At 39.5% G+C, this 27,536-nt stretch overlaps 2 protein-coding genes across 10 annotated transcripts in view; both read left to right on the top strand.

The window, feature by feature from the left end:
- Positions 1–12,734, top strand: part of CFH (complement factor H) — a 108,290-nt gene extending 95,556 nt beyond the window's left edge. For 5 of the 9 annotated variants that reach the window (XM_043568356.1, XM_043568359.1, XM_043568352.1 and 2 more), the window contains 8 exons: positions 1,292–1,462; positions 3,351–3,533; positions 3,966–4,175; positions 5,999–6,172; positions 6,880–7,056; positions 7,758–7,931; positions 11,691–11,873; positions 12,338–12,734. In XM_043568356.1, the coding sequence (XP_043424291.1) occupies positions 1,292–1,462; positions 3,351–3,533; positions 3,966–4,175; positions 5,999–6,172; positions 6,880–7,056; positions 7,758–7,931; positions 11,691–11,873; positions 12,338–12,534 (1,469 nt within the window). In that variant the 3' untranslated portion in view covers positions 12,535–12,734. The remainder of the gene's footprint in view (positions 1–1,291; positions 1,463–3,350; positions 3,534–3,965; positions 4,176–5,998; positions 6,173–6,879; positions 7,057–7,757; positions 7,932–11,690; positions 11,874–12,337) is intronic. The other 4 variants (XM_043568358.1, XM_043568353.1, XM_043568360.1 and 1 more) reach the window with 2 other exon arrangements.
- A 3,720-nt stretch (positions 12,735–16,454) lies between these two features.
- Positions 16,455–26,841, top strand: LOC122475924. The gene is made up of 7 exons (XM_043568062.1): positions 16,455–16,470; positions 16,854–17,063; positions 18,026–18,380; positions 19,343–19,533; positions 21,087–21,170; positions 21,682–21,772; positions 25,971–26,841. Exons 1-7 carry the CDS (start codon positions 16,455–16,457, stop codon positions 26,068–26,070), a joined length of 1,047 nt encoding a protein of 348 aa, XP_043423997.1. The 3' UTR covers positions 26,071–26,841.
- The last annotated feature ends 695 nt before the right edge of the window (positions 26,842–27,536 follow it).

Here is a 27,536-nt window from a genome sequence, read left to right as displayed (position 1 = left end):
TTTCATCTTTGTCCTCTTCTATCTCCACAAACGATTTCCCCTCATTTTATATGGGGGAAATCCCAAGGTTGTAACAGGCATGAAAACTCTCAACTTTTCACTCTTATACTGAAACATCTATTTCATTTATTTATCTTCTTAGATCTCAGAGTTTGCCTTTCCAAGGTTAATCTTCGACCTATATTCAAGTTTACCATAATCCACTTTTAACTATCATAGACCTTACTCCAATTTCTCCTCTCAGTGTTTATTTTGTACCTCTAGCTAGTCTAGCTTTTCACTCTTCTCAAAATGTTTATTTTCTCGTAAGAATCAAGGAAATTCTTTCAGAAACCAGTCAATCATAGGACCATGACAACACCCACCACCACTCCTTTTGACTATAGATGAGTTACTATCACCTGAAGAAAACCTTGTTTTGTCTTCCTCAACACTGAAGACAAGCCCTAAAACCAGAATTTATTTTCAGCCTCTAGTGTGTTTTGAATTAGTCCCCTTTGTTTTATTTTTTATTGTATTACAAAATCATTACTTCTTTGGGTACTTATGAAAAAATCCAAAGACCTACATCAATTGATATTTTATCAAATTGACAAAGTACTCCGGGCTGCATTGAATTTTTGAAGTATGTAGTTGTATAAAAAGTTGTTATACTCGTATTAGAGTCAACAAAATGGACTCTTACAATATTATTGAATTATAGGTTGACCTGATGTACAAAATAGTTTTTCAAAGATTGGAAGAGTATATACAGTAAACAGGTTGTGACTTGAAGCACCCAATTTCTTAGTCCAAGTAGTTGTCCCATTTTAGTGATCATGCAAAAGATCTGCTTAAGTGTTCACATTTTACGTAATACATCTTAGATGTGCTTATTAAATTACCATAAGTGAAAAAATATATTCATTTTTCTGAAACACGATATTTAAACTAGCAGCTTCATATATTCTATTTCCACAGATAAATAAGAGACCAAATTTAACCAGGTGATGACTGTTCAGTGTGTAAATCATCCAAAAAAGTGAGCCTCTTAATGCTTTTCTAATCCCCAAAGTGCAGGCTGTATTTATGGCAGACATTTTCTCTGAAATTTCAAAGCCTGGACACGGGACTTATGTTCAGACATAATAAATAGCCCATCACATGCAATATGATCAGGAATGACTTGGTTGGTGGGACTTACGAGCATAAATTCTAATTTCGATATACTATTGAGTCTAAGCTATTGTTCTGCATTAACTGCTTTGATTCTTATAAGTAGTCTTTTCAAGGCAATATTTTCATTTTCTAGCAACAGATGAACTTCAGAAGTGTAAACACAGCTTAACTATACGTGAGGTAAATCCATTGAAGACTGAATTTGATCATAATGAGAACATAAGTTACAAATGTAGAGGAAAATTAGAACAGAAACACTCAACGTGCATAAATGGAAGATGGGATCCTGAACTAACCTGCACAGGTAAGCTCTTGTTTATAGTACTTTCAAAATCTTACTCTATTTCCTCCGAACTTGCCAAAGCAGTATTTGGGCATCTTTTAAACATGTTTAGCTATTTATTATTACAAATAACTTTGAAGCCGGAAGGGAATTTAGAAACTAACCAAAACATCATTTCTAGATATTAAGTGCATCAGTGCTTCAGTCAGCTATAAAACAACCCACCCGGAAACTTGATGACCTCAAATTAACGCCGGGTCGGGTATCTTTAAGAAATAGTGATTTGGTTTTCTTTGAGGCTGAGGAGAGCACAAAGATGGCATCCCCTGGTCCACGTTCCCTGAGGGCACCTCGGTGGCCCCCAGATGTGTGGCAAATCTCAAGTCCACCCCTCAGGCTACCGGTCTAAGACAGATAATTAGGCTTTTTCCCCAGAAAGTCTGGGCTGTGTTTCAGGCTGCTTTGTGGTGCCCCGGAGGTAGTGGCCCACCAAGAGTTATCTCTCGGATTGTTGTCGTGTGTTGCAGGCCCCAGAAATGCAAGCCCCTCAGGCCACTAGAGCCTGGGGATCAAGGAGTGTGCCCTCTGTGGGCTGAGCATGCTGGCCAGCTTTAGCGAGGCAGCAGAATACAGGGCTGGGGCCCGCTCGCCGGCTTTGATGAAGCCACAGGAGAGCCCTGGGCTGGAGTGCACCCACTGGTGCCAGCAAGGTAGAGGGAGAGTGTAGACATGGCACCTGCCGGAGATTTAGTTGCCAGACCAACCTCTGGTAAAATGTATCAAGAGGAAGTAGAAATTAAGATTATTAGGACAAAAATGCTTAAACAAGCAGATATAGAAGAGAATAAATCCTTGAGAATACATTGAAAAAATATGCCAAGCAAATGAAAACAGAAATAAGAAAAAAACTTTTGATTAAATATAAAATGCTCCTGCATCTGTCTAAAGATAGAAATAGAAAATATGACCATATTAGTCAGCATGAATGAATTATATTCTGTCAACAATTTCTCTGAATTGAATACAAAGTGTCAGATAATTGGAAGGACTCAGGAGACTTGCCAATGTACAGTCACATAAGGTCTTTAATGAAATAAACGCATGGCAGGAGAAAGCAAAACGTAGGTATCACAGAGAGGTCCAAAAGCCTCCAGGGTTAGTCGCCCAGAGTCTTCCCTCAGTGGAACAGGACATCTTTGTCTCCAGGTTATGAACTGCCACGATACATGTGAGGTATCTCTGCTTTATGGGAGCTCAAACGCAAGTTTGCAAAGGAATCTTGTATACCTTGCTGGTCATAGAAGGAAAGTCAGGCTGTCTAATCCGTTAAACAGGGTGCATTTCATCATCTGTGTATCTCTAAACAGTGTCGGCAACCTAGTCAACAGTATCTCCAGAGTGTTTTGAACTTTAAACAACACACTGTTAATCACTAATGACCATATCTAATTCATGTCTTGGCCAGGAACCTGTATCAAATAATTGATTAACTACATGTAATTCTTCTTGTGGCTAATTATTTTCCATTCCGCATCTTATAAGTGTTTTAATGCAATCACAATACATTTGATTATAGATAGCTGTAAAAAGATCCTAATATCAGTATTTATTTAGTGCCTGTTACTGAGTGGATGATTCAGTTAGTACATCGTAATGGTTAGAAATAATTAAAAGAAGTTTTACATAAATTATGCACGATTTATCACAGAAGGAATAAAAGGAAGATACTACCATTAAGACCACGTGTGATGTATTAAAGCGCTCTACAAGCGGAAGAGTATCACATAGTTAAGCATAACCTTATTATTTGATCGTTTATGATACATTATTATTGAGTTTTCTCTTTAATTTTTCTCTTTAATATTTTTAACTCTGATTTCATCACGAAATCTAATTTTCATATTTGTAGAAGTACAAATGCAGTCATGCCCACCTCCACCTCAGATTCCCAATGCTCACAATATGGCAACGACGGTAAATTATCAGGATGGAGAAAGAGTATCTGTTGTCTGTCAAGACAATTACATAATTCAGGATGCAGAGGAAATCGTGTGCAAGGATGGAAGATGGCAGTCAATACCACACTGCGTTGGTCAGTAATGCATAACTTGCTTTGTAACATTCTTTCAAATGAGGTTAATACTCCCCTGTGCTTTGTGTAAATGAACAAGATAAGGACCTTTCTGTCTATCTATTTCACTTTATCTTGAAACAGTAAATTGCCATCTAAGTATACAAATCAATCGGCCTTCTTTCACTTCTACTATGAAAGAAACAGACCAAAACTTTGGGTTACTGTGTAAATACCATAGAAAATTTCCCTCGTGATGAACAGGACAAGAATGTGGGGGCAGAGTGAACAAGCAGATACTACTGTAGATTTGATGGAGACATGAGCTTGCAAATTCCAGATGTTTTTTAGTTTTTCAGTAATTTAATTTTTCAGATTATCCTTATTTTAAAACCTCAACTAGTATTTGATTACATTTTTCAATTTAAACGTTGATCTCTGTTCTTTATACAGAAAAAAGCCCATGTCCTCAACCACCTCAGATAGAACATGGAACCATTAAATCATCTCAATTTTCAGAAGAGATGGACGAACCATTGAAACCTGAGGTTTATGTACATGGCACCAAATTAAATTACACTTGCGAGGATGGTTTCAGGATATCTGGAAGAGATGAGATAACGTGCCACATGGGAAAATGGAGTTCTCCACCTCGGTGTGTAGGTGAGGACAGTATGCAAACCACAATTCTTTTTCGATATAATCCATTAAGCATAATCAATTGTCAAATTCGTGAGAAAGAATCCTTTAGATTTCTAAATATACAAACTCATTTATAGCTAAATATCTAAAATCATTTATATATTTATGTACCTTACCATCAATTTTTGCATAATCAAATCTATCCTCTTTGTGTTAATTTCATTGACTCATTACAGACTCACTTTGAATTCTGGCAATTGTTTAATGAAAACTAGATGTGTAGTACAACTAAACCTCTCTGTCCGTATACATACCACCTATTCATATTCCTACCCATTTATATATGGAACTTGTACTGATTGCTTTGCCATGAGTTTTTATAAATTTCTTTTGTTTTTCCTATAATGTTATTTCCGAGTTCTTACAACACATGGTACATAAGATGATTAATTCTCAATGCTCTTCTTTTTATTATTTGCTATTAGTTTGAGAAACACTGATAGTGTCCTTCATAAATATATTGACATTTTTATTTTTTTTTATTATTTAAGTTTTAGTTTAAATTCCAGGTAGTTAACATGCAGTGTGATATTAGTTTCAGTTGTAGGATACGGTGATTCAACACTTCCATACAACACTCGGTGCTCATCACAAGTGCCCTCCTTAATCCCCATCACCTGCTAAACCCATCCTCCCACCCACCTCCCTTCTGGTAACCGTCACATTGTTCTCTATAATTAAGAGTCTGTTTCTTGGTTTGCCTCTCTCCCTCTCCCCCCAACCCCCCCCCTTTGCTCATTTGCTTTGTTTCTTAACTTCCACATATAAGTGAAATCATATATTATTTATCTTTCTCTGACTTATTTCGCTTAGCATTACATTCTGAAGCTCTATCCGTGTCATTGCAAATGGCAAGATTTCTTTCTTTTGTGACTGATTAATATTCCATTGTGTATTTGTACCCCCTCTTCTTTATTCATTGTATCTCGGCTATTGGAAATAATGCTGCTATAAACATCAAGGCATATGAGTCCCTTTGAAGTAGTATTTTTGTATTCTTTGGGTAAATATCTATTAGTGCAATTGCTGGATCATAGGGTAGTTTGACGTTTAACTTTTTGAGGAATCTTCACCCTGTTTTCCAGAGTGGCTGCACAAGTTTGCATTCCCACACCAACACTGCAGGAGGGTTTCCCTTTCTCCACATCTTTGCCAACACCTGTTGTTTCTTGTGTGTTGATTTTAGCCTATCTGACAGGTGTGAGGTGATATCCCATTGTAGTTTTGAATTGCATCTCCCTGATGATCAGTGATGTTGAGCATCTCTTTATGTGTCTGTTGGCTGTCTGCATGTCTTCTTTGGATCTATGTCTGTTCTTGCCTTCTGCCCATTTTTAACTGGGTTACGGTTTGGGGGTGTTGAGTTTTATAAGGTCTTTATATATTTTGGTTACTAACGCTTTATCAGTTACATCATTCACAAATATCTTCTCCCTTTCTGTAGCTTGTCTTTTAGTTTTGTTGATTGTTCCCTTCACTGTACACGAGTGTTTTATTTTGATGTAATCCCAATACTTTATTTTTGCTTTTGTTTCCCTTGCCTCAGGAAACCTATCTAGAAAGAAGTCGCTATGGCCGATAATGTACTGACATGTTTAGTTTCAAATTCCTACTCAGGTTGTCAACTGGATACATCAGAATGATGGTTTTAGGAAGCATTTGCACACCATCTCCGTGATATAATTGCAGATCCTGTGTTATTTTTTTCAAATAAAACTGCCAAATAAAGTTTCAGTTTTAGTAAAACATGGAGTCATTCTTTCTTTGTCTCCTTCTTTTTTTAGGACTTTCCTGTGAGCCACCACACTTGATTCCACATGGTATTCTATCTCACGTATCAGACAGTTACCAATATGGAGAAGAAGTAACGTACAAATGCACCAAAGGTTTTGAGATTAATGGACCTGCATTCATAAGATGTTTAGGAGGAAAATGGTCCCATCCACCAGAGTGCAAAAGTATAGTGTATTTAATTTTACTCTACGATTGATAAATATTCTTAATTCAGAGCATAAATGGTACAAATATGAAACTAGGCAGTAATTCCAGAATTCAACAGGGTATCTCTGGGAAGCTGTGGATTCTAGTAGAGAATTAATAGCCATAGTAATAATAAAAGTGTGACAGCATGAGCCAAATTATTTCACTTTCATGTCACCGTGTGTGCACATTAGACCTCCTGTGATACACATCCTCAGACTTCTCATCTGTGTTCCTGTGTCACAGCTGGTCCCTGCTCATCAATCCCATCATTATTCAATTTACTGTTAGTTTGTCAGTTATCTCCTTGTATGTATATAGTTTTCTGAGATATTTGACACAAATAAAGGTAACAGATTTTGACAGAGGTGAAAATACAAATACATAAGGTAGATGGCTTGTATGGGCAAGAAAGAATTTGAATGCAAGAAGTGTGATCTCAAGCATTACATGTATCCATATCTCTTCAGGCTTACAATGTCATCATCCCCATGTTATACTTTGATAAACATAGGACTATTCAATATAATTAAGCAAGACTTCCAACATATTTTTTCAGGGTATAAGAAAAAATTTTGCAAGGTATTCATTGGTTCGATGTGTACCTATTGTTCTACATTATAGTTATTAGCCATTATGTATTTTAAAATGTTTACTGAACAAGTACATATTCTTTTTCTTTCAGACACGGATTGTTTTAGCTTACCCGACTTCGGTAATGCCACACCCATAGGCCAGAAGAAGACGTTATATAGGTCAGGAGAAAAAGTGACTTATAAATGTCCAAATAATTACCTTTTGGATGGACCAAATACTATCCAGTGTATTAGCAACCAATGGATAGGAAAGCCAATATGCAGAGGTACTTCAATGAAATTTTGAAACCTATTTGTGAAAATGTCTTAACTAATATAATATGCAATTCCTTCTAACAGCACTTATGAAATGGACATGGATTATTCTTTTAGGCCAGGTCGAAGAAGTTTACGTTTTAACATAAAGGGATATAATTGTGTACTCAGTGGTCAATCTGAATGCCCAGTGGTTCTCAAACTGTGGTCTCTGGAAGAACAGAATCAGCATCTTCTGGGAAATGGTTAGAAATGCAAATGTGAATTCACAGGCTTGCTCAGACCTGTGGTGGCAAAAACTCTGGGGCTGCAACCCTGAAAGTGTCTTAACAATTCCCAAGGGATTCAGTGTATACTCCAGTCTAGGAGCCATACCTATAGCCTGTTATATTTACGTCCACCTGAATCTCACTGGTGAATTACACATTATGCATTGAAATGTCCTTAAGCGTTTGCAAAAAAGAGTCATTGAAGGCTGTTTTTGTCAATTATACATTTATTTTTCTGTTATTTTGCCAAGTCTTATAAAATAAAATATATTGCTTTATCTCCTTCAGTCTTATATGTAAATTTCTTAAAATTAGCAGCCTTTCATGACAGATTAACTGTTGATTTAAAATCCTCTTAGAGATCTATTTGGAATCCCATTCGTTGATTTGCTATTCAAAATGACCATTAGGTTAGAGATGCTACTTTTTTTCTTTCTATTCAGATATTTCCTGTGGGAATCCACCCAGAGTGAAAAATGCTATTATACTGGATGAGAGGTCTAAGTATCTACCTGGTCAGAGGGCACGTTATGAATGCATCATACCTTTTTACCTGGTTGGGGGCAGAGAAGTGACATGTTCAAATGGGAACTGGACACAACCACCTCAGTGCCTAGGTAAAGTGTTTTATTTCCCTTAAAATATTCTCTTTAGGGGCGCCTGGGTGGCGCAGTCGGTTGAGCGTCCTACTTCAGCCAGGTCACGATCTCGCGGTCCGTGAGTTCAAGCCCCGCGTCAGGCTCTGGGCTGATGGCTCGGAGCCTGGAGCCTGCTTCCGATTCTGTGTCTCCCTCTCTCTCTGCCCCTCCCCCGTTCATGCTCTGTCTCTCTCTGTCCCAAAAATAAATAAAACGTTAAAAAAAAATTAAAAAAAATATTCTCCTTAAATATTAAGAGAATATTTCAGGGACTAAATATGTTAATATAAATATATAATGAAGTAGTTATTTTGGTTCATTTTTTAATCTCAAATAAAATGATGGTGCTTAAAATCCAGTTTTTTCTTTCAGTGGACTCTTTTGTGGATGTAGTTATTTTATGAAAGATTTGACCAGATTAGGACAGCTGGAGTCATGGAAAATTCTTTCTGGGTTAAGCATTAAGACCCTCGGTTATTTCCTGAGGAATAAATGTATTAAAGATACATTGAGGACATTTGACAGCTCCATGAAATTCCACTTGGAGACATGGAATCCGCAGCTGGGGCGTGATCACAGAACTTGATACAAATTTGGGCTTCTTCAGCGTGTGGATTATATTTAAAGGAAGGTTACTAGTTGAGCTCAACCCAGGAATTAGTGTATACTGAAGAAAAAGTCTGAGAACTTGATCATAGGACACTCCAGCATTTAGAGTTTACGAAAGAAGGGGAGCCAACGAAGGAGATACTATAGCCACTTGTTTTTCAAATCCACTTTCGCCTGGCATATATATTTTCCAGTCTTTTACTTTGATCCCACCTATGTCTTCGTGTTTAAAGTGAGTTTCTTTAGACGCCAGACGGTTGGTTCTTGTTTATGTGTGCCCTCTGCCATTTCAGTCTTTTCACTGAAGTATTTAAACCACTTACACTTAAAGTAGTTTTTGATAGATTAGGGCTGTGTCAGGCATTTTACTGTTTGTTTTGTGTTTCCTGTTTCTCACTTCCATTTCCTTTCTTCTCATCACTGTAGATTTTTGAAACATCTTAAAATAATATTATTTTGACACCTCTATATTGTTTGGGGGCATATCTCATTGTATAGTTTCATTAGTGGTTGCCCTAATATTAAGATGCACATAGATAGCTTATCACTCCTCCTGGAATTGACATTTTACCACTTCAAGTGAAATGTGGAAACCTTACTTCGATTTAGGTCCATTTATCCTCCCCACATTTTATTTTATTTTACTTTTTTTTTTTTTTTTTTTTTTAAGTAGGCTTCACAGCCAGCGTGGAACCCATTGCGGGGCTTGAACTCACCACCCTGAGATCAAGATTTGAGCTGAGATCAAGAGTCAGGTGCTTAAGTGACTAAAACCCTCAGGCACCTCTTACCCTCCCACATTTTAAACATAAATACCTTTTGTGGGGGGTTGGGGGGGGATAAATGTTAAGTGTTTCTTCTACATATGTTGAGCACTATAGGAAATGACACAATGTTGCCCAAACATCCAATATAACAAACTCCTTAGGAAAAAGAGTCTATTATATTTACCCTTATTTTTCTCAGCTGCCTTGTTCTTTCTTCCTGCGTGAAGTCTCAGTCCTCCTTCTGTTATCTTTTCGGTGCTATTTGAAGAATTCCTGTAGCAATTCTTTAAAGATAGATCTGCTGGAGATATTTTCCCCCTTTTCCATTGTCTCAGAAGGTCTTTATTTCTCCCTTGTATCCTAAGGATGGCATCACTGGATGTGGCATTCAGAGATGACAGTTTCTTTTCTTCTAGCACTTGAGAAACGTTGTCACTTCTCTCTGGCTCCATGGACACAGATGAGAACCCCACGGACACTTGAACCCTTTTTCCCTTAGAGGTTTGCCTAATTTCTGTGTAGCTGCTTTTGAGATTTTTCCTTTTCTTTAGTTTTCCTCAGTTTGATTATGATGTATCTTGGCTTGAATTTCTTTAGGATTGTCCTGTTTGGCTTTTTCAGTATGAATGTTTATGCCTTGTGCCCAACAGGGGAAATTTTCAGCCATTATTGTTTGAGGGTTTTTTGTTTGTTTGTTTGCTTGTTTGTTTTCATCTCTAACCCCTTTCTTTTCTCTTTCTGGTTGTCCAGTCTTTTGCTATACTCTTACTGGTCCCTGAAGCCCTGTCCACTTTTGTTTGTTTTCAAAGTGAGTAGTCTGTATTCTGTATTCGAGTTTATTTATCCTTCTGTCATCTGTAACCCATGATAGAGCCCATCCAGTGAGGATTTTTAAAAATCCATTATTCTATTTTTCTGTTCTATAATTCCCATTGGATTTTGAAAAACCATCACTAAATAATTCCATTATCTGTGTCATCTCGATGTTGCCATGTGTTGATTATCTTTTCTCTTTTGAGGTTTTCCTGGTCTTTGGCATAATGAGTGATGTTTGTCTCTCTTTTTTTAAAGGTGTATTTATTTTAGGAAAGTGAGCACTCATTCCAGTGTGTGAGCAGGGGAGGGGCAGAGAGAGGGAGAGAGAATCCCAAGCAGGCTCCTCTCTGCCAGCACAGAGCCCAACACAGGGCTCAAACTCACGAACCGTGAGATCGTGACCTGTGTGCAAATCAAGAGTTGGATGCTCAACCCACCGAGCCACCCAGGCACCCCTACAATGAATGATTTTCAGTTCTTTTCTAGACATTTGGGATATTATGTTTTAAGGCTCCGGATTTTATTGATATCTCTTATTTATCAGGCCTCCAAAACTGCCAGAGTATAAGTCCAGACTTCCCTCTTGGCCTCCACTGACACCATGGAAAGTGGAGAGGCGTCTTGTTCCCTGAGTGTGGATAGAAGTCTGGGCACCTCACGTGGCCTGTGTTGATCACTGTTGATCTCTGAGCAACACGTGGAGAGGAATGGCCAAGGTTTCTTGATGATGTTTTTTCGGAGTTATTCAAATACTGTAAAAAATACTTCTGTCTTGTTAGAATACTCCATTCCTGGGCCTTTGGCTAAAGAGAGCAGGCAATTCTTGGAATTTTTTTTTCCATGAACTTAATATTGTTTCTGGGTTCCAGTCTTCTTCAGTGCTCAGTCCAGGATCCATAGAAGAGACAATGAAAACCCAAACTCACTAACTACAGTGTAATTCCTTGAATCCCAAGGTCTCTGATTAGATCGATATCTACTCTGCATCTTCCATAATCCCTTTTATTGTTTTTTATGATACGTTCAGGGTTTTTAGTTTTACTTATTAGCAAAGGGATTAGCAGAAATGTTTCTACCTCACCTTGTCCAGAATAGGAGGCCAACAATTCCCTTTCACATTATACAAATTTGTAATTCTTTGACTTAATTAAAGCTGATGTTTCTTTTGTAATAACAATGAAAGTCAATACACAGTGACTTGAGATCCAATAGACACTACAATAAGTTGTAACTAATGAGAAAATTTCTTTGTGTATATTAGCTCTCCATCTGTCTGGCATTTATTCACTAGGGAAAATGTTTTTTAATACCAGAATACTGCAAAGCAGACAATTTCTTAATGCTTTGTGTGTGCTTTCATGTGAGATAAAAGGAAGTGCTTAAAAGTGTTCTTCTCAGTTTAAGTGATTAGAATTTCTCCAATGAATCATTTCTGTCAGCAGAAATCACAAGTCTTGATGTTGTATATTATGCTATATTTTTATTTGCTTTACTTTACCCTGTTTTTCTTTGGATGTTCAATAAATCAAATAATATTCTTTTTTAGACCCTAAAGAAAACTGTGGGCCCCCTCCGGCTATTGACAATGGAGACATGACCACATTCCCAACATCAGAATATGCTCCAGGGTCATCTGTTGAGTACCAGTGCCAGTCCTTGTATGTGCTTGAGGGAAACAAGGTCATCACATGCAGATATGGACAGTGGTCAGAACCGCCAAAGTGCTTGGGTAAATATCTTAATATTCACCTGGATCCTGGGAAAATCACTATAATGAGAAAGGTGTTTTGCTTTCTTAACAGAATATTCATGGATTAACCACAATCATTCTATCAAATGTTTGACTACCAAATATTAATATGTGAAGAAATAAAATTAGAAAAAAAGTCTTATTCAAGCAACCACAGCCACAAAATATTCTTTAATGAAAGCTCTTCCTATTGTTATTGACATGATGCATCTTTCATTATAACATTTAATTAGCACACCTTAAACACAGTACCTCATTTTTACATCGTTAATCATTTAAAATGATTTACATCTATGTGATGGATTTTCAATGAACTGGTTGGAAAAGGTTTTGAGAACAAAGCCCTGGACCTGTGCAGACAATTCTACTTTGAAAGTCTGAAATTCTGTGGAAAATATTTGTTTACTACTTAATGCTTATGTTCATTTTTTTTAAATCTTCAGATGTTTGTATGGTATCAGAAGAAACCATGAGAAAACATAACATACAATTAGGATCGTCTTCTAAGAAAAAGAGATATTTCCAAACAAGGGAAACTGTTCAATTTCAATGTAAATCTGGATATCGTAGACAGACATCACAACAAACATTCCGAGCAACCTGTTGGGACGGGAAACTGACCTATCCTGTTTGTGTATAAAATATGGTTAAGATGCAGTCCTAAAATTAAAACATGTACATTTATTCAAATTTTTCATGCTTATTTTGTCAGGTATTGTTAAACTCCTTTATATTCATATCAGAATTTGTGTTAAATATTTCATGGATGATGTAATTATAATCTGAGAAGTGAATAAATCACTTCTTAAAGGCACTTCATTAAAACTTGGCAAACCAAAATGCTTTGTGTCCTATTAAAAAAATATCTATGACAAGAAATGAGATTCAATCACTACAGTGACGACTTCTATGCATCTTTCTCCTACCTTTCTCAAATCTTCCTCAGTAACTTCTGAGCCTTCCTGAGACCGTCCATTTTGGAGGAAATGGGAGAAAAGGCTTTTCCATCTTCAAAATAATTTCACTTCAGAAACACTTCAAAACCTAACTATGTCATACCTATGTTAACACGATGTAAGTAGTTATTACTTACTTTTGCTTATCTATCAAAAGACAGATATACCAAAAAAATAATGGAATACATGATCTCCTACAAGATAACTCTCTAGCACAATAAAAATTAAAGAAAGAATAAAGGGAGATTAGAATCGAACTGGGTACATAACTATGATAACATGACATGATAAGTAACAAAAAATCTGATGTCAAATGTAAACACACACAGTGTGCTTTGAACACTGAATAAATATTTATAAAACAAAGATTGTCAGGAAGCACAATAAAAAATTGACAGCAGAATTTAGAGAAACTAGGGCTAAGAGTAGCTGTTTAACTTCTTAATACTAACCTGCATTCTGCATTGTATCTGTCTTTAATATACATCACCTTTGAACCACAAGAATATGTTGTTTTAAAATAAAGATAAAGTAAGGCAATACATGTTGAGAACTATGAAGACCTCTTTGGTAAAGATGTTCAAATCTAATGACATCTCCACGATTTTGCTGGTATAGAGAGTTTTGAACACATTCAACCACAAGAGTCTGAAATGCAATTTTTAAATTCATACATTTTAAACATCATAAACAGTTAAAATCAATTGACCGAAAACATTTTTAACTTCTACAAAAACATGAAATTTTTAGGATGAAAATAAAGATATAATCAAGGTAAAAGTATTTTCATTTAATATATGAAATTTATTGTCAAATTGGTTTCCATACAGGGGCGCCTGGGTGGCGCAGTCGGTTAAGCGTCCGACTTCAGCCAGGTCACGATCTCGCGGTCCGTGAGTTCGAGACCCGCGTCGGGCTCTGGGCTGATGGCTCAGAGCCTGGAGCCTGTTTCCGATTCTGTGTCTCCCTCTCTCTCTGCCCCTCCCCCAGTTCATGCTCTGTCTCTCTCTGTCCCAAAAATAAATAAACGTTGAAAAAAAAAAAGACTTTATTATTAAAATTGGTTTCCATACAACACCCAGTGCTCATCCAAGGTAAAAGTATCTTAAGGTGATATCTTCTTCCTTCATTTGCATCAAGTCAAGTGGTATTCTCAGAATGAGAAACCAGGCTGTCTCTACTGGAGCCGATTTATCTAAACCTGAATCACAAATGACAGTCAGTTTTCTCACATTTAAAGGAATAGTGTTACAATCCACAAGTTATCTTTGCTGTCAATATTGGTGTATATACTATTTCTCCAGAACCTTTCACCCAAAGCTTGTGGAATGTATGTATGACACTTGCCTTGTAACCAATATGGCCTATAACCAATTATTTTCATTTTGGGCTGTGAAATAGCAACTTTTAAGATTAATCTAATATTTTTCTGCATTTATTGCCATTCCCGTGTAAAGATGACTGTTGATTTGCCAACTCCTTAATACTTTTACCTAAAAAGATTTGGTAAATGTTTATATTTGCTCTTTAATTTCCAATTTTTGGAGTAAGGACTTGATAAAGCCACCTTCTGATGGCTTTAGAGATATTTGTTCTTTTTCTTTTTCTTTTGTTAAAAGTTGTATCAGTGGGGAGCCTGGGTAGCTCAGTTGGTTGAGCATCTGGCTAGATTTTGGCTCAGTTCATGATCCCAGGGTCATGGGATTGAGCCCTGGGCTCCAGCTCAGCCTCTGTGCTGAGTGTGGAGCCTGTTTAAGATTCTTGCTCTCTCTCCCTTTGCCCCTCTTCCACCCATGGAGTTCTCACTCTCAAATACTACTACTACTACTACTACTACTACTACTAATAATAATAATAATAAATTTTAAAATTTAACAAAATAATAAATGTATCAGCATGAATTCATGAATTTTTATTTATTCAACTGTCACAATTAAATATAGTCATTATTTCTGAAGCTCAAATTATCCCAAATTTGGCTAGTGAGAGCCTCTTGAAATGAGCTCCTTATAGCCTTGTTGTACCCCATTATTCTTTGAGCATTTCTTTTCTTTTTAGTACAACATGATGATCCAGGCTTGCTGTATACTTCCCTGCCCAATATCTGTAAGCATACATGTTTCCAAAAAGGTCTGAATCTTTTTTTTTAATGTTTATTTATTTTTGAGAGAGAGAGAGAGAGAGAGAGAGATAGGGCATGAGTGGGGGAGGGGCAGAGAGAGGGGGAGACACAGAATCTAAAACAGGCTCCAGGCTCTGAGCTGTCAGCACAGAGCCAGACGCAGGGCGTGAACCCATGAACCGCGGGATTGTGACCTGAGTGGAGGTCGGACACTTAACCAACTGAGCCACCCAGGCACCCGTGATTCTTTTTACTGGGAAATAGTGTTTAGAATCCAACTATTGTGCCCTTGGTACTAAATAGGAATATTTTAGAATAAGAACTTGATAATAGTGACCTTCTGATAGCTTTACATATATACACATTTTTAAAATTTTTTTTAATGTTTATTTATTTTTGAGAGAGACAGAAATAGAATGTGAGTGGGTTGGGGCAGAGAGAGGGGGAGACACAGAATCTGAAGCAGGCTCCAGGCTCTGAGCTGCCAGCCCACAGCCCAACGCGGGACGTGAATTCAGAGCAGCGAGATCATGACCTGAGCTGAAGTCAGATGCTCCACCTACTGAGCCACCCAGGCGCCCCATATATATATATATATATATATATATATATATATATATATGCATATTTATTTATTTATTTTTTAAATGTATCACCGGGGCACCTGGGTGGCTCAGTCAGTGGAGCATCCAACAGGATTTTGGCTCAGGTCATGGGATCGAGCCCAGGGCTTGAGCTCTGGGCTGTGTGCTGAGTGGGGAGCCTGCTTAAGATTCTTTCTCTCTTTCCATTTTCCCCACTATCCCCACCGAGCTCTCCTCTCTCTCTCAAAATAATAAATAAATAAATAAATAAATAAATAAATAAATAAATAAATAAAAAATCAGCATGGATTCCTGAATTGTTATTTATTCAATTTGTCATAATTAATTCTAGGCATTGTCTTTGAAGCTCAAATTATCCCAAATTTGCCTAGTTGAGAACCTCTTGAAACCTGCTGCTGATTGCTTTGTTATACCCCATTATTCTTTGAGCATTTTTTAAGACAACATGATGTTCCAGGCTCTCTGGGTATTTCCCTGCCCAATGCCTGTAAGCATACAGCTTTCCAAAGGGGTCTGATTCCTTTTACTGGGAAATAGTGTTTAGAGCCCAAGAATTGTACCATCCTGTGAAGAGAATTATGTTGAAATAGAAATGTTCAACACTGTGGAAACGACTTTAAATGTCTTTTGGCTTATCAGAAGACTGAAATAGAAGTGAAATTTAAAATTCATTTGCTCCTATTGGATCTTACAATTCAAGTTTAATAACACAGGGTTAAAAACTTTCTAATACATTTTCTGTCTCTTCTCTTTACTCACATATTCTTACGTTTCAACATTTGCAAAAATAATATAAAAAGTTTAATGCAAACATTAACACTACCAGTTAAACTACTGAATGAAGGTTACAATGTCTTTGCATTTATTTTGTCCCGGGATGTTCAACTCTGAATGTAAGTACTCTCTTCCAAAATGACTTCAAATAATCCTTATCTCTGATTGGTTCACTTCCCAACTTAATACAGTTTTACACTTATTTGCATTCATATTTTAATTTTAAATCATGCTTCTTCCTCTCTTAAGCTAAACTTTTTAGATATGAAAAACAGCTACATGTTTCAAAAGTCAAAGTCACATGACAAGGCTCTCTGAAGAGTAAGCTTTTTCCATCATTTATCTGTTTCCTCATTTAATAAAGTTATATTGTTATTAGTTTCTGTCATCCTCCCAGTGTTTATTAATCTCCTTTTTTCAATATATAGAAGGGAGGTGATTTTACATATTTATCTGCACCTTGCTGTTTTCGTATTTATCATTCTAATCTTCTCTTGAATAGCCTTCCTCAGCTCCCTGCACAGAGGCTGCCTCAGTAGCTGTGCTGCGGTAGACACTGGTCACCAGCACAGTCTGGATCAAGCGTCCCCACATGTGGCTGCGTTGGGAGCCAGAAGGGAAAAGGCTGTCTGGCACTGGCCTCCTCTGGGCTCCTCTGACCTTGGCCTTGTCGCTGGGGTGCTTGATTATAAAGGCCTCCTAGGTCAGAAGGGTAGGAGGAGCCCAAGTTGCGCCTGGCCCCAGGCCACGTTAGGGGCCCTTGTAAGAATCCTGGTGGCTGGCAGAGACTGGGAGACCTAATCTTTGGACGCCCAGTGTGAAATCCTCCTTTGTGTAACTGTGTCAGCGAACGAGCAATTAGTATTTATTTCTTGGTGGATGGACACTCTGCCCTTAACCGTTCCCATACGCAAAAATTAACCTAGTAGGAGCCAAGACCCCAGGTCTTTAAATCCATGCCTCCAGGGCACACAGCAGTCCCTTTCAGGGAAACCCAAAACTTCACACCTGTCAGAGTTTTGAAAAATATGACTGCAAATTTGCAAAACACTGTGTAACCCATCACATTCATTACCTCAATCGTTTCTCATGGATCCCTATGACGTAGGTACTCCATGCACATCTTTCAGAGAATGCAAGGGTTTTGGAAAGAATAAGCCGCTGGCCCAGGATCACGTTGCTAGGGAGAAGCCAAGCCATAACCTGACCCTAATCTGGCTCACAGATTTTTTTTTAATAAGCAACGTGAATAATTTAATTAGTTTTGGAAACCCCTCTCTCCCCAAATAACACCTGACGCAAAATGCAATAACGCTTTGCAAAAGTTACCCACAGGTGGTCAAAAATATTTTAAAACAGATTTGAAGATTGTTTGTAGTGTTTTTACTCATAACATGAGGCGCAAACCTTGGGCGAGGGCGGATTCCCCGTATTGCTATCACCCCATGTAAATTTAAAACTAAAGAGAAAATTCGGAGACTTCCTAGCGTGCCATTAAATGCAAAGACAAACAAAGCCCTTAAGAAAACCATTCGAGAGGGCTACGAAACGAATAAAACACAAGGGTCAATTACTTCTGTGGGGCTGAATTTAACTGAAGGGAAGTCTAGACGCCCTAACGCCTACTGAGCGGCAATAGACAGAGGCACCTTAGCCACCGCGGGACCCCTGCAGGCGTGCAGGAGCCAGCCAGTCGCGCAGGCGCAGGGCCGGAGCGGGAATGCGCCCCGCCTTCCCCGGGCCCCGCCCCCCCGCTTCAGTTCCGGGTCCTGTCAGTAGGGGCGGCCGCGGTCTGGGCAGCGGCGAAAGGCGCGAAGCTGCGCGGCCCGGGTTTCCAGCCGGGCCTCTTTGCCGGCCGGGCCCCAGCATGGCTGCCCCCAGGGCTGCGGGTGGGGACGGTGCCGCGTTGTCGCGTTCCTGACGGCCCCTGGCGTCTGTGCTCTCCTTCTCTTCCCCAGGCCACTCCAGCAGACATGTTTGCCAAGGCCTTTCGGGTCAAGTCCAACACGGCCATCAAGGGGTCGGACAGGTGAGGGAGAGGAGGGCCCTGTTCCGCCCACCAGGACACCCAGCCATTTCTCCATCCCGGCTGGCCCACAACCGTCTTTGGACTAGCTCAGCCGACCCGGGGTGGAGGCCGAGGGGTCCCGCGGCGGAAGGGACCCCAGGGGACCAGGCTGGAATAGACATGTTTTGAGGGTGAAGAGGGAGAGGAGGCCTGATTTATCTCCCAGGCTATCTTTTGGATATTGTAGTTCGTTTAAAGGAAAACGTAATTCAATGAGCGCTTACTGACTGCGATCTATAGAAGGTATTGCTGAGGGCGCCAAAAAAAGAAAGAAAGGAAAGAAGGAAGGAAGACAGACAGACAGGGTGCCACTCTCCTAAGAGCTTAGAGTCCCTGAGGAGAAGTCAGATGGGGAACCGAGAACTACAACGATAGGAGGAAAAGTGTCTAGTGATTACTTCTGGCAGGAGAGACAGACAGATGGAGGGAGAGGTGAGGGAGAATTAAGGGACATGTTTTGAGGAGACCTGTATCTGTTCAGACAGTGTCGCAAACGCAGATAGCACGTTGCGAATTTTGGACCCCGTGTTCTATAGTTGTCACTCTTGGTGCCCTGGTATAGCTTTTTAACCATCTGGACAGGTTTGCCAAGCATAGAGAGAAGGGAGTGGGCGCGAGGGCTAGGCATAGAGGCAGGAAGGCAGGGCTGAATTTCCAGTCAGGCTAACTTGGTTACTGCCTGGATCTCACTTTCCCTCTTTGTTCGTAAAATGGAAAGTCTCGCCCCCAAGAATATGTGACAATAGAGGAGACATGGGATGTGAAAGAGAATAGGATGTTTTGGAAGAGTGTACGAGAGTAGGGCATCATAAAGCAGTTTTTCCTTGGCCCCTTGATTTGATAGTAAGTCCTTCCGAATCCTTTGCATTTCTCAAAATGCATCCAGGCACGATTCATACCACTCATTGGTTTGCTTTCTGCAGGAGAAAGCTTCGGGCTCATGTGATGGCTGCTTTCCCCACTCTAGGAACGGATCAGGTCTCTGTGTTGGTACCTGGAAAGGAGGAGCTCACCATTGTGAAACTGTATGCTCACAGAGGGGATGCAGTGACTGTGTATGTGAGCGGTGGTAACCCCATCCTGTTCGAGGTGGAGAAAAATCTGTATCCGACAGGTATGGCAACAGGATGGACGTGGCCTTTACTGTAATCCTTGCCTGGCATCCGTTTCTCCTTATTTCTTTCATTCACCTGCCTTACTCAAAACAGTAAGTGCCAAATCTCCCAGTACCATCCGTAAGAATCGTTTCGGGCCCAGTGTCCCTAGACTTGGGTCTTTCAAGGTCGAAACTTACTGCCGTAGGAGGGAGAATGAAAGGGCCAATACAGAAAGAGCGTGGTTGCCAAGAGATCTTCTGAGATGAAGGAATAGTAGTTCCTAGTGGGTTAACTAGGGGTGGAGCAGGGGTCTCGAAAAGGGTGGCATTTCAGGACATGTAGGAAATACGTCTTAAAACGATGACTGGCAGGATTTTCTTTAGAGACTGAAAAGATCCTGTGATAGGAAAGAAGGTGGGTTAATGAAACCACGTACCCAGCTGTCTTAGTGATGTACTCCCATCGAGATACCTCTCAGGGATTCTTCCTTCGGCTCTATCTGGCTCTCAGGATCCTTTGCTTTCTCTCCTTGTGACAGAACTCAGACATCTAGGGTCCTTTTGTCTCTAGCTGCTGACACCTGCTTTGTCACTGGGGCTTTTCTTGCCCTAAGCTGGGCTGCAGCAGCGTAGGGCGGTCTCCTTGGGCCGCTCCTGCCCCCACCCCACTTTGCTGCTTTTTGATCTAAGGGTTTTTACCACTAATCCCTATGAAAACAGAGGGAATACAAACAATAAACATGTGGAAATTTCCAGATTGTTTACAGGCTGGTGCCCTGTTCTTAGTCTACTTGTTTCTGAGGTCACAAATGGAATCCTCCTTGGTGTTTGTCCCCGCTTTTACCTGCTGTGCCCATTTCTACAACTACAATCAGGTGGAATGATGGGGCCTCCCAGTCTCAGGTGACATCCAGGTTTTTAAGAATCTGCCTTCTTCATTCCAATAGCAAAGCCTGTGGGCCCACTGCCTCCCTGTAATTTCCTAAGCATAGCCACAGAAGATTTCCTTAGTCACTGAGGAGAGAGCTTTAAAGACAAGAGAGTGATTACCATTTATAATTTTTAAAAATTATATTCACATGTACTTTTGTATATATGCATACTTTTTCAATTTTCAGTAGTTTTACCACCTTCACAAGTGTGGAAATTCTTGGTGATATCCTAATATTTATCCTTCCATATTTCCATTTTATATGGCTGTATAATGGTATAAATATGTTTATGTGATTTGAAAGCATTTTTATGTATATTTGTAATCGCTTATATTGCGATTATTAAAAGATAAAAAGGTATATTAGAAAAAAAAAGAATCTGTCTATTTTAAGAAGGAAACCCCTAGAAACCATCACTACACTGTATGTTAACTAACTTGAATTTAAATAAATACATTTAAATTTGAACAAAAACACACAAAAACCAGAATGAACCCTCTTCGGGCCTCACAGCCTCTTCTCTAGCTTTGAGCTGAGTTCCTTTACTGTCCCTGAATTAAAGTGGCCTTCTCGTTTGGCTTTGCCAGTGCCCCAGGAGATTGACTTTTTGGCAATAAATCTGTGTCTCTTTTTGGGCAGTGTATACCTTGTGGTCCTATCCTGACCTTCTCCCAGCTTTCACGACGTGGCCTCCGGTGCTTGAAAAACTGGTGGGGGGAGCAGGTAAGAAGATTTCCCTATATTCTGGCTATCGACTGAAACCCGCTTAGGAAGGACCGACTACTCCAATAAATGTACCCGCTTCCTGCATTCATATGGTTGAAAAGTGGAATTTTTCCCCCGTTTGCGTTTCATCTCTCTCTTGACTGCTTCCGTGAGGTCCCTGGGCCTCTACGACGCTGTTGAAAGGCTTCAGTCAGCTTTGTACTTTGTACTTCAATGAGAAAATAGTTTGTGAACTGCCATAGGCTGTCCTTTAAGTCAGTAGGCTAAATTTGGGAAACCAGAATAAGATAGGTCATGGAACTGGCCTTGGTGCTTCAGTTGGACCACTAGCCCCCCTAGGGAAATGCTGTGATACTGAGGTTGCCGTCTTTTAATTTTCATTATGAATAACCTTGCTGATACCTGATAAAGGTTTGTAGGTTGAGTGAGCGAATAAATGATGAAGTAGAACTTGGAATTGTTTAGAGGCAGAATACAGGTTGTGATGCATTTGTTTCGTTTGCTGCAGATTTGATGCTGCCAGGACTCGTGGTGCCCCCTGCTGGTCTGCCTCAGGTACAGAAGGGTGACCTCTGTGCCATTGCCTTGCTGGGGAACAGGTACTGTGTCAGTCCGCTGTGCCTTTGGGGGAAAAGCTTGGGTAAAACTGGGGGAAGATTTGAGAAATGACAGCTTCCAATGCATATGGATAAAGGATTACACGAGAAAAAAACAAACGGTTTTTCTGGGGTGGGCCACTGGGGCCTTGGCAGTGAGCCTGTGGAGGTGTCTTTATATCTGGGCCAAGTGTATTTGCTGCTGCTGATTTTTTTTTTTTTCTAGTAACTTTACATTTACGGAAGAGTTGCAAAGATAGTGTAGAGTTCTTATCCAGCTTCCTGTAACGATAACGTTTTTTATAACCAGAGTACAGGTATCAAAAATAAGGAATTAACATTGGCACAGTCCTATGAATATAATTGTAGAGTTTATTCATATTCCCCCAGTTTTTCCATGAAATGTCTTTCCATACCACTTTGCATGTAAATGTTGTCTTAGTCTCTGGTCTGTGACATTTTCTTGGTCTTTCTTGGTCTATCATTGCCTTAACACCTTTTTCTTCATCATCTACATCATCATTCTCTCTTTTAATTCTGTTTTTCATTATTTATTTTTGAAAAGGAGAGGATGTCAGTGGGCAGAGACAGAGAGAGAGAGAGAGAGAGAGAGAGAGAGAGAGAGAGAGAATCCCCCGACATGGGATTCAATCCATGTGCCCCAGGATCATGACCTGAGCTGTAACCAAGAGTCAGACGCTTAACTGACTGAGCCACCCAGATGCTCCTAAGTTATTTGGATAGTTTTCTTGAGAAATATTTTACATACTACAAAATTCACTAACTCCAAAGGTACATTTCGGTGACTTGTAGTGTATTTTTACAGAGTTGTTCAGCCTTTAAACATAAATAAGGAAGTATTCACAGGAACAGTTCCGAAAAATCAAAAGCCCCCTCACCTCACAAACCTTTTCTCCTAGAAGTAACCGTATCATTTGATGCATACATTCTTGTCAGCCTTCTTGAATACATGCATATGTGTGCTTATGAAAGCGTACAATTTTGTTGTGTATGGTTAAAAATACAACCAAATGGAATTATGCTTTATCTGTATTGTTGTTTCACTTAAGATCGTGGGGACATTTTCCAGGTCAGGAAGCTCAGGGACGCTGAGCCTTCTTACCTGCTGTGTGGTGATGGAAGAGGTCCTCTCCGAGTGGACCTTGTGGTCACCTCCAGTGTGTCTTCATCACAAACAGTATCTTTTTTTTTTCTTAATGAAATTTGTTGTCAAATTGGCTAACATACAGTGTGTACCGTGTGGTCTTGGTTTTGGGGGTAGATTCCCATCGTTGATTGCTTACATACAATACCCAGTGCTCATGCCAACAGTTGCCCTTCTCAATGCCCATCACCCATTTTCCCCTTTCCCCAGCCCCCTCCCATCAACCCTCCATTTGATCTCTGTATTTAAGAGTCTCTAATGGTTTGCCTTCCTCACTCTTTGTTTGTAACTATTTTTCCCCTTCCCTTCCCCAATGGTCTTCTGTTAAGTTTCTCAAGTTCCACACGAGTGAATATATATATATATATACATATATATATACATATATATGTGTATATATATATATACACACATATATATACACATATATGTGTATATATATATATATATACATATATATACATATGTATGTGTATATATATATATATATATATATATATATATATATTCCTCTTATCCGTTATGACATTTAAGCTCTTTCCATGATTTGGCTATGTTGAAAGCTCTGTTGTAAACATTGGGGTCCATGTAACCCTATGAATCAGCACTCCTGTATCCTTTGGATAAATTCCTAGTAGCGCTATTGCTGGGTTGTAGGGTGGTTCTATTTTTAATGTTTTGTGGAACCTCCACATTGTTTTCCAGAGAGGCTGCACCAGTTGGCGTTCCCACCAACAGTGCAAGAGGGTTCCCATTTCTCCATATCCTCGCCAGCATCTGTTGTTTCCTGAGTTGTTAATTTTAGTCACGCTGATGGGTGTGAGGTGGTATCTCATTGTGGTTTTGATTTGTATTTCCCTGATGATGAGTGGTGGTGAGCATCTTTTCATGTGTCTGTTGGCTATCTGGATGTCTTCTTTGGGAAAAGTGTCTATTCATGTTTTCCTTCCATTTCTTCACTGGATTATTTGTTTTTTAGGTGTTGAGTTTGGTAAGTTCTTTATAGATTTTGGATACTAATCCTTTATTCAATATGTTATTTGCAGATATCGTCTCCCATTCCATTGGTTGCCTTTTCATTTTGTTGATCGTTTCCTTTGCAGTGCAGAAGGTGTTTATCTTGATGAGGTCCCCGTAGTTCATTTTTGCTTTTTTTTTTTTTTCAACATTTATTTATTTTTGGGACAGAGAGAGACAGAGCGTGAACGGGGGAGGGGCAGAGAGCGAGGGAGGCACAGAATCGGAAACAGGCTCCAGGCTCTGAGCCATCAGCCCAGAGCCTGACGCGGGGCTCGAACTCACGGACCGCGAGATCGCCACCTGGCTGAAGTCAGACGCTTAACCGACTGCGCCACCCAGGCGCCCCTCATTTTTGCTTTTAATTCCATTGCCTTTGAAGATGTGTTGAGCAAGAAATTGCTGCGACTGAGATCAGAGAGGTTGTTGGCTGCTTTCTCCTCTAAGGTTTTGATGGTTTCCTGTCTCACATTTAGGTCTTTCACCCGTTTTGAGTTTATTTTTGTGTATGATGTAACCAAGTGGTCCAGTTTCATTCTTCTACGTGTTGGTATCCAGTTCTTGCAGCACCATTTGCTAAAGAGACTGTCTTTTTTCCATTGGATATTCTCTCCTGCTTTGCCAAAGATTAGTTGGCCATACATTTGTGGGTCTTATTCTGGGTTCTGTATTACATTTGTCTATGTATCTGTTTTTGTGCCGATACCTGGTCTTGATGATTACAGCTTTGCAGTAGAGGCCAAAGTCTGGGACTGTAATGACTCCCACTTTGGTTTTTTTTTTTTCAATATTACTTGGGCTGCTCAAGGTCTTTTGTGGTTCCATACAAATTTGCTCTGAGAAGAATGCTGGTGCAATTTTGATTGGGATGGCATTGAATGTGTAGATTGCTTTGGGTAGTGTTGACATTTTAACAATATTTATTCCTCTAATCCATGAGGATGGAATATTTTTCCATTTCTTTGTGTCTCGTTCAATTTCCTTCATACGTTTTCTATAGTTTTCAACATACAGGTCTTTACATCTTTGGTTAGGTTTGTTCCTAGGTATTTTATGGTTCTTGGTGCACTTGTAAATGGGATTAATTTCTTGATTTCTCTTTCTGTTGATTCATTATTGGTGTATAGAAATGCAACTGATTTCTGTGTATTGATTTTGTACCCTGTGACTTTGCTGCCTTTATGTATCAGTTTTAGCGGCCTTTTGGTGGAGTCTTTCGAGTTTTCCATATAGAGTATCATGTCCTCTGTAAAAAGTGAAAGTTTCCCTCTTCTTTGCCAGTTTTGATGCCTTTTATTTCATTTTGTTGTCTGATTGCTGAAGCTAGGACTTCCACAACTGTGTTAAACAATAGTGGTGAGAATGGACATCCCTGTCGTGTTCCTAATCTTTGGGCTGGTGGGAGGGGTGGAGGAGATCTCCATCCATCCCCCCCCCCCCCCCCGCCCTCTGGTAACCAACAGGTTTTTCTCTATACTTAAGTGTCTGTTGTTTTCTTTTTCTTTTTCCCACTCTGTTTTGTTTCTTAAATTCCACATATGAGTGAAATCATATGAAATTTTTCTTTCTGTGACTGATCTATGTCACTTAGCAATTATCCTCTGTAGCACTATCCATGTCATTTCAAATGGCAAGATTTCATTCTTTTTTTATGGCTGGCAAATGTTCCATTATGTGTGTGTGTGTGTGTGTGTGTGTGTGTGTGTGTGTGTATTATAAATATATATGTACGTCATACATGTATATGTATTCCATTATATATATGTGTATGTATACCATCTGTGAATGTATGTATCTATGTTTTATGTATACCACCCTCTCTTTATCCATTTGTCAGTCACTAGACATTTGGGCTATTTCCATAATTTGGCTGTTGTTGCTACTCTAAACATTGGGGTGCATGTATCCGTTTGAATTAGTATTTTTATATCCTTTGGGTAGATACCTCGTAGTACAGTTGCTAGATTGTAGGGTAATTCTATTTTTAACTTTTTGAGAGACCTCCCTACTGTTTTCCAGAGTGGCTGCACCAGTTTGCATTCTCACCAACATTGCCAGAGGATTTCCCTCTCTCCACATCTTCACCAACACCTGTTGTTTTCTGTGTTGTTTATGTTAGCCATTCCGACAGGTGTGCGGTGATACGTCATTGTAGTTTTGAGTTGTACTTCCCTGATGTTGAGAGATGTCGAGTATCTTTTTATGTGTCTGTTAGCCATCTGGATGTGTTCTCCGGAAAAAGGCGTATTCATGTCTTCTGCCCGTTTCTTAACTGGATTATTTGTTGTTTGAGTGTTAAGTTTATATCTTGTTGTTGGGTGTTGAGTTCCTTATATGTTTTAAATATTAATCTTATGAAATTTTAAAAGATTGGAATTATTGAGAGTACATCTCAGACCAAACAAAGTTAAGCAAGAAATCAGTTTAAAAGATAACTAGAAGAACCCCAAGTTACCAGAAATCGACACTTTAGAAGACAATCTTTTAAAAAATTAAAGCAGGACTTCTAGCTTTTGTGGTGTGATGAGCTTGGTGAACTCACTGAGCTTACTGAGGACATTAAGAAATAGACTCACACATTCCCAGTTGCCTGATTTAAGACAAAAGTCAGAGTGAAGCAGTGTAGTAGGAAAGCGGTGATATTTTCAGTAAATATTGCCCAAACAGTTGGATAGCTATATTTTAAAAATACGTCTGTCGCTCTTAGTACCAGATACCATACACCCAAGTCAAACGAGTTGTAAACGTGAAAGAGAAAACAATGCTTTTAGGGGAAAACATTATTGCATCCTAGGACTAGGCAAGGATGTCTTAAATAGGACACGAAAGGTACTAATCCAAACGGGAAACAATTTTAAATTTAATTCAATTTTAAAATTAAGAAAACCTCTTTAAGTTTATTTATTTATTTGGAGGGAGAGAGTGAGTGTACATGCACAGGCACGTGCCGGGGGCAGGGGGAGGGGCAGAAGGGCAGAGAGGGGGAGAGAGAGGGAGAGAGAGAATCCCAAGCAGTCTTCACATTCATAGTGTGGAGCCTGATGGGGATTGAACTCAGGGACTGTGTGACATCATGACCTGAGCCAAAACCAAGCCTCGGATACTTCACCAACTGAGCCACAGGTGCCCCAAGAAAATTATTTTTGGTTTTAAGCTCCAAACATTTTCTTTTCGTCCACTGCAATGATTCTATCCCGTGACGTTAACAAGGACTGTCTCTGCTGTGGCTAGAGCCATAGACGTGCAAGGCGACTAGTGACCCAGAATTCTTTTCTGCTTACACGTGTCAGTGAATTCAGCCTGAATTTGTGGTTTGAACCCTCTGAAAATGTGTCCAGCTTCCAAAGCTGGCCACCAACTTCCAAAGCAGGCTTGAAGAATATGTTTGAAAAAATTACACCCAAGCATAACTATGAAAAGCAAACATCTAACTGTTCCATTTAAAATGAAGAAATTCTGGGGCGCCTGGGTGGCGCAGTAGGTTAAGCCTGCGACCTCAACCAGGTCACGATCTCGCGGTCCGTGAGTTCGAGCCCCGCGTCAGGCTCTGGGCTGATGGCTCGGAGCCTGGAGCCTGTTTCCGAT

This window comes from Prionailurus bengalensis, chromosome E4 (genome assembly GCF_016509475.1).
Source record: "Prionailurus bengalensis isolate Pbe53 chromosome E4, Fcat_Pben_1.1_paternal_pri, whole genome shotgun sequence".
NCBI classification, from domain to species: domain Eukaryota; kingdom Metazoa; phylum Chordata; class Mammalia; order Carnivora; family Felidae; genus Prionailurus; species Prionailurus bengalensis.
Note: the sequence above shows the minus strand (reverse complement) of the source record. Positions and strands in the feature narration are given on the sequence as shown.

Excerpts from the sequence above, each read along its gene's own strand:
- LOC122475924 (XM_043568062.1), top strand. Across the intron at positions 18,381-19,342 it reads GCCATCAAGGGGTCGGACAG|GAGAAAGCTTCGGGCTCATG; the intron begins GTGAGGGAGAGG and ends TGCTTTCTGCAG. Across the intron at positions 19,534-21,086 it reads GAAAAATCTGTATCCGACAG|TGTATACCTTGTGGTCCTAT; the intron begins GTATGGCAACAG and ends CTTTTTGGGCAG.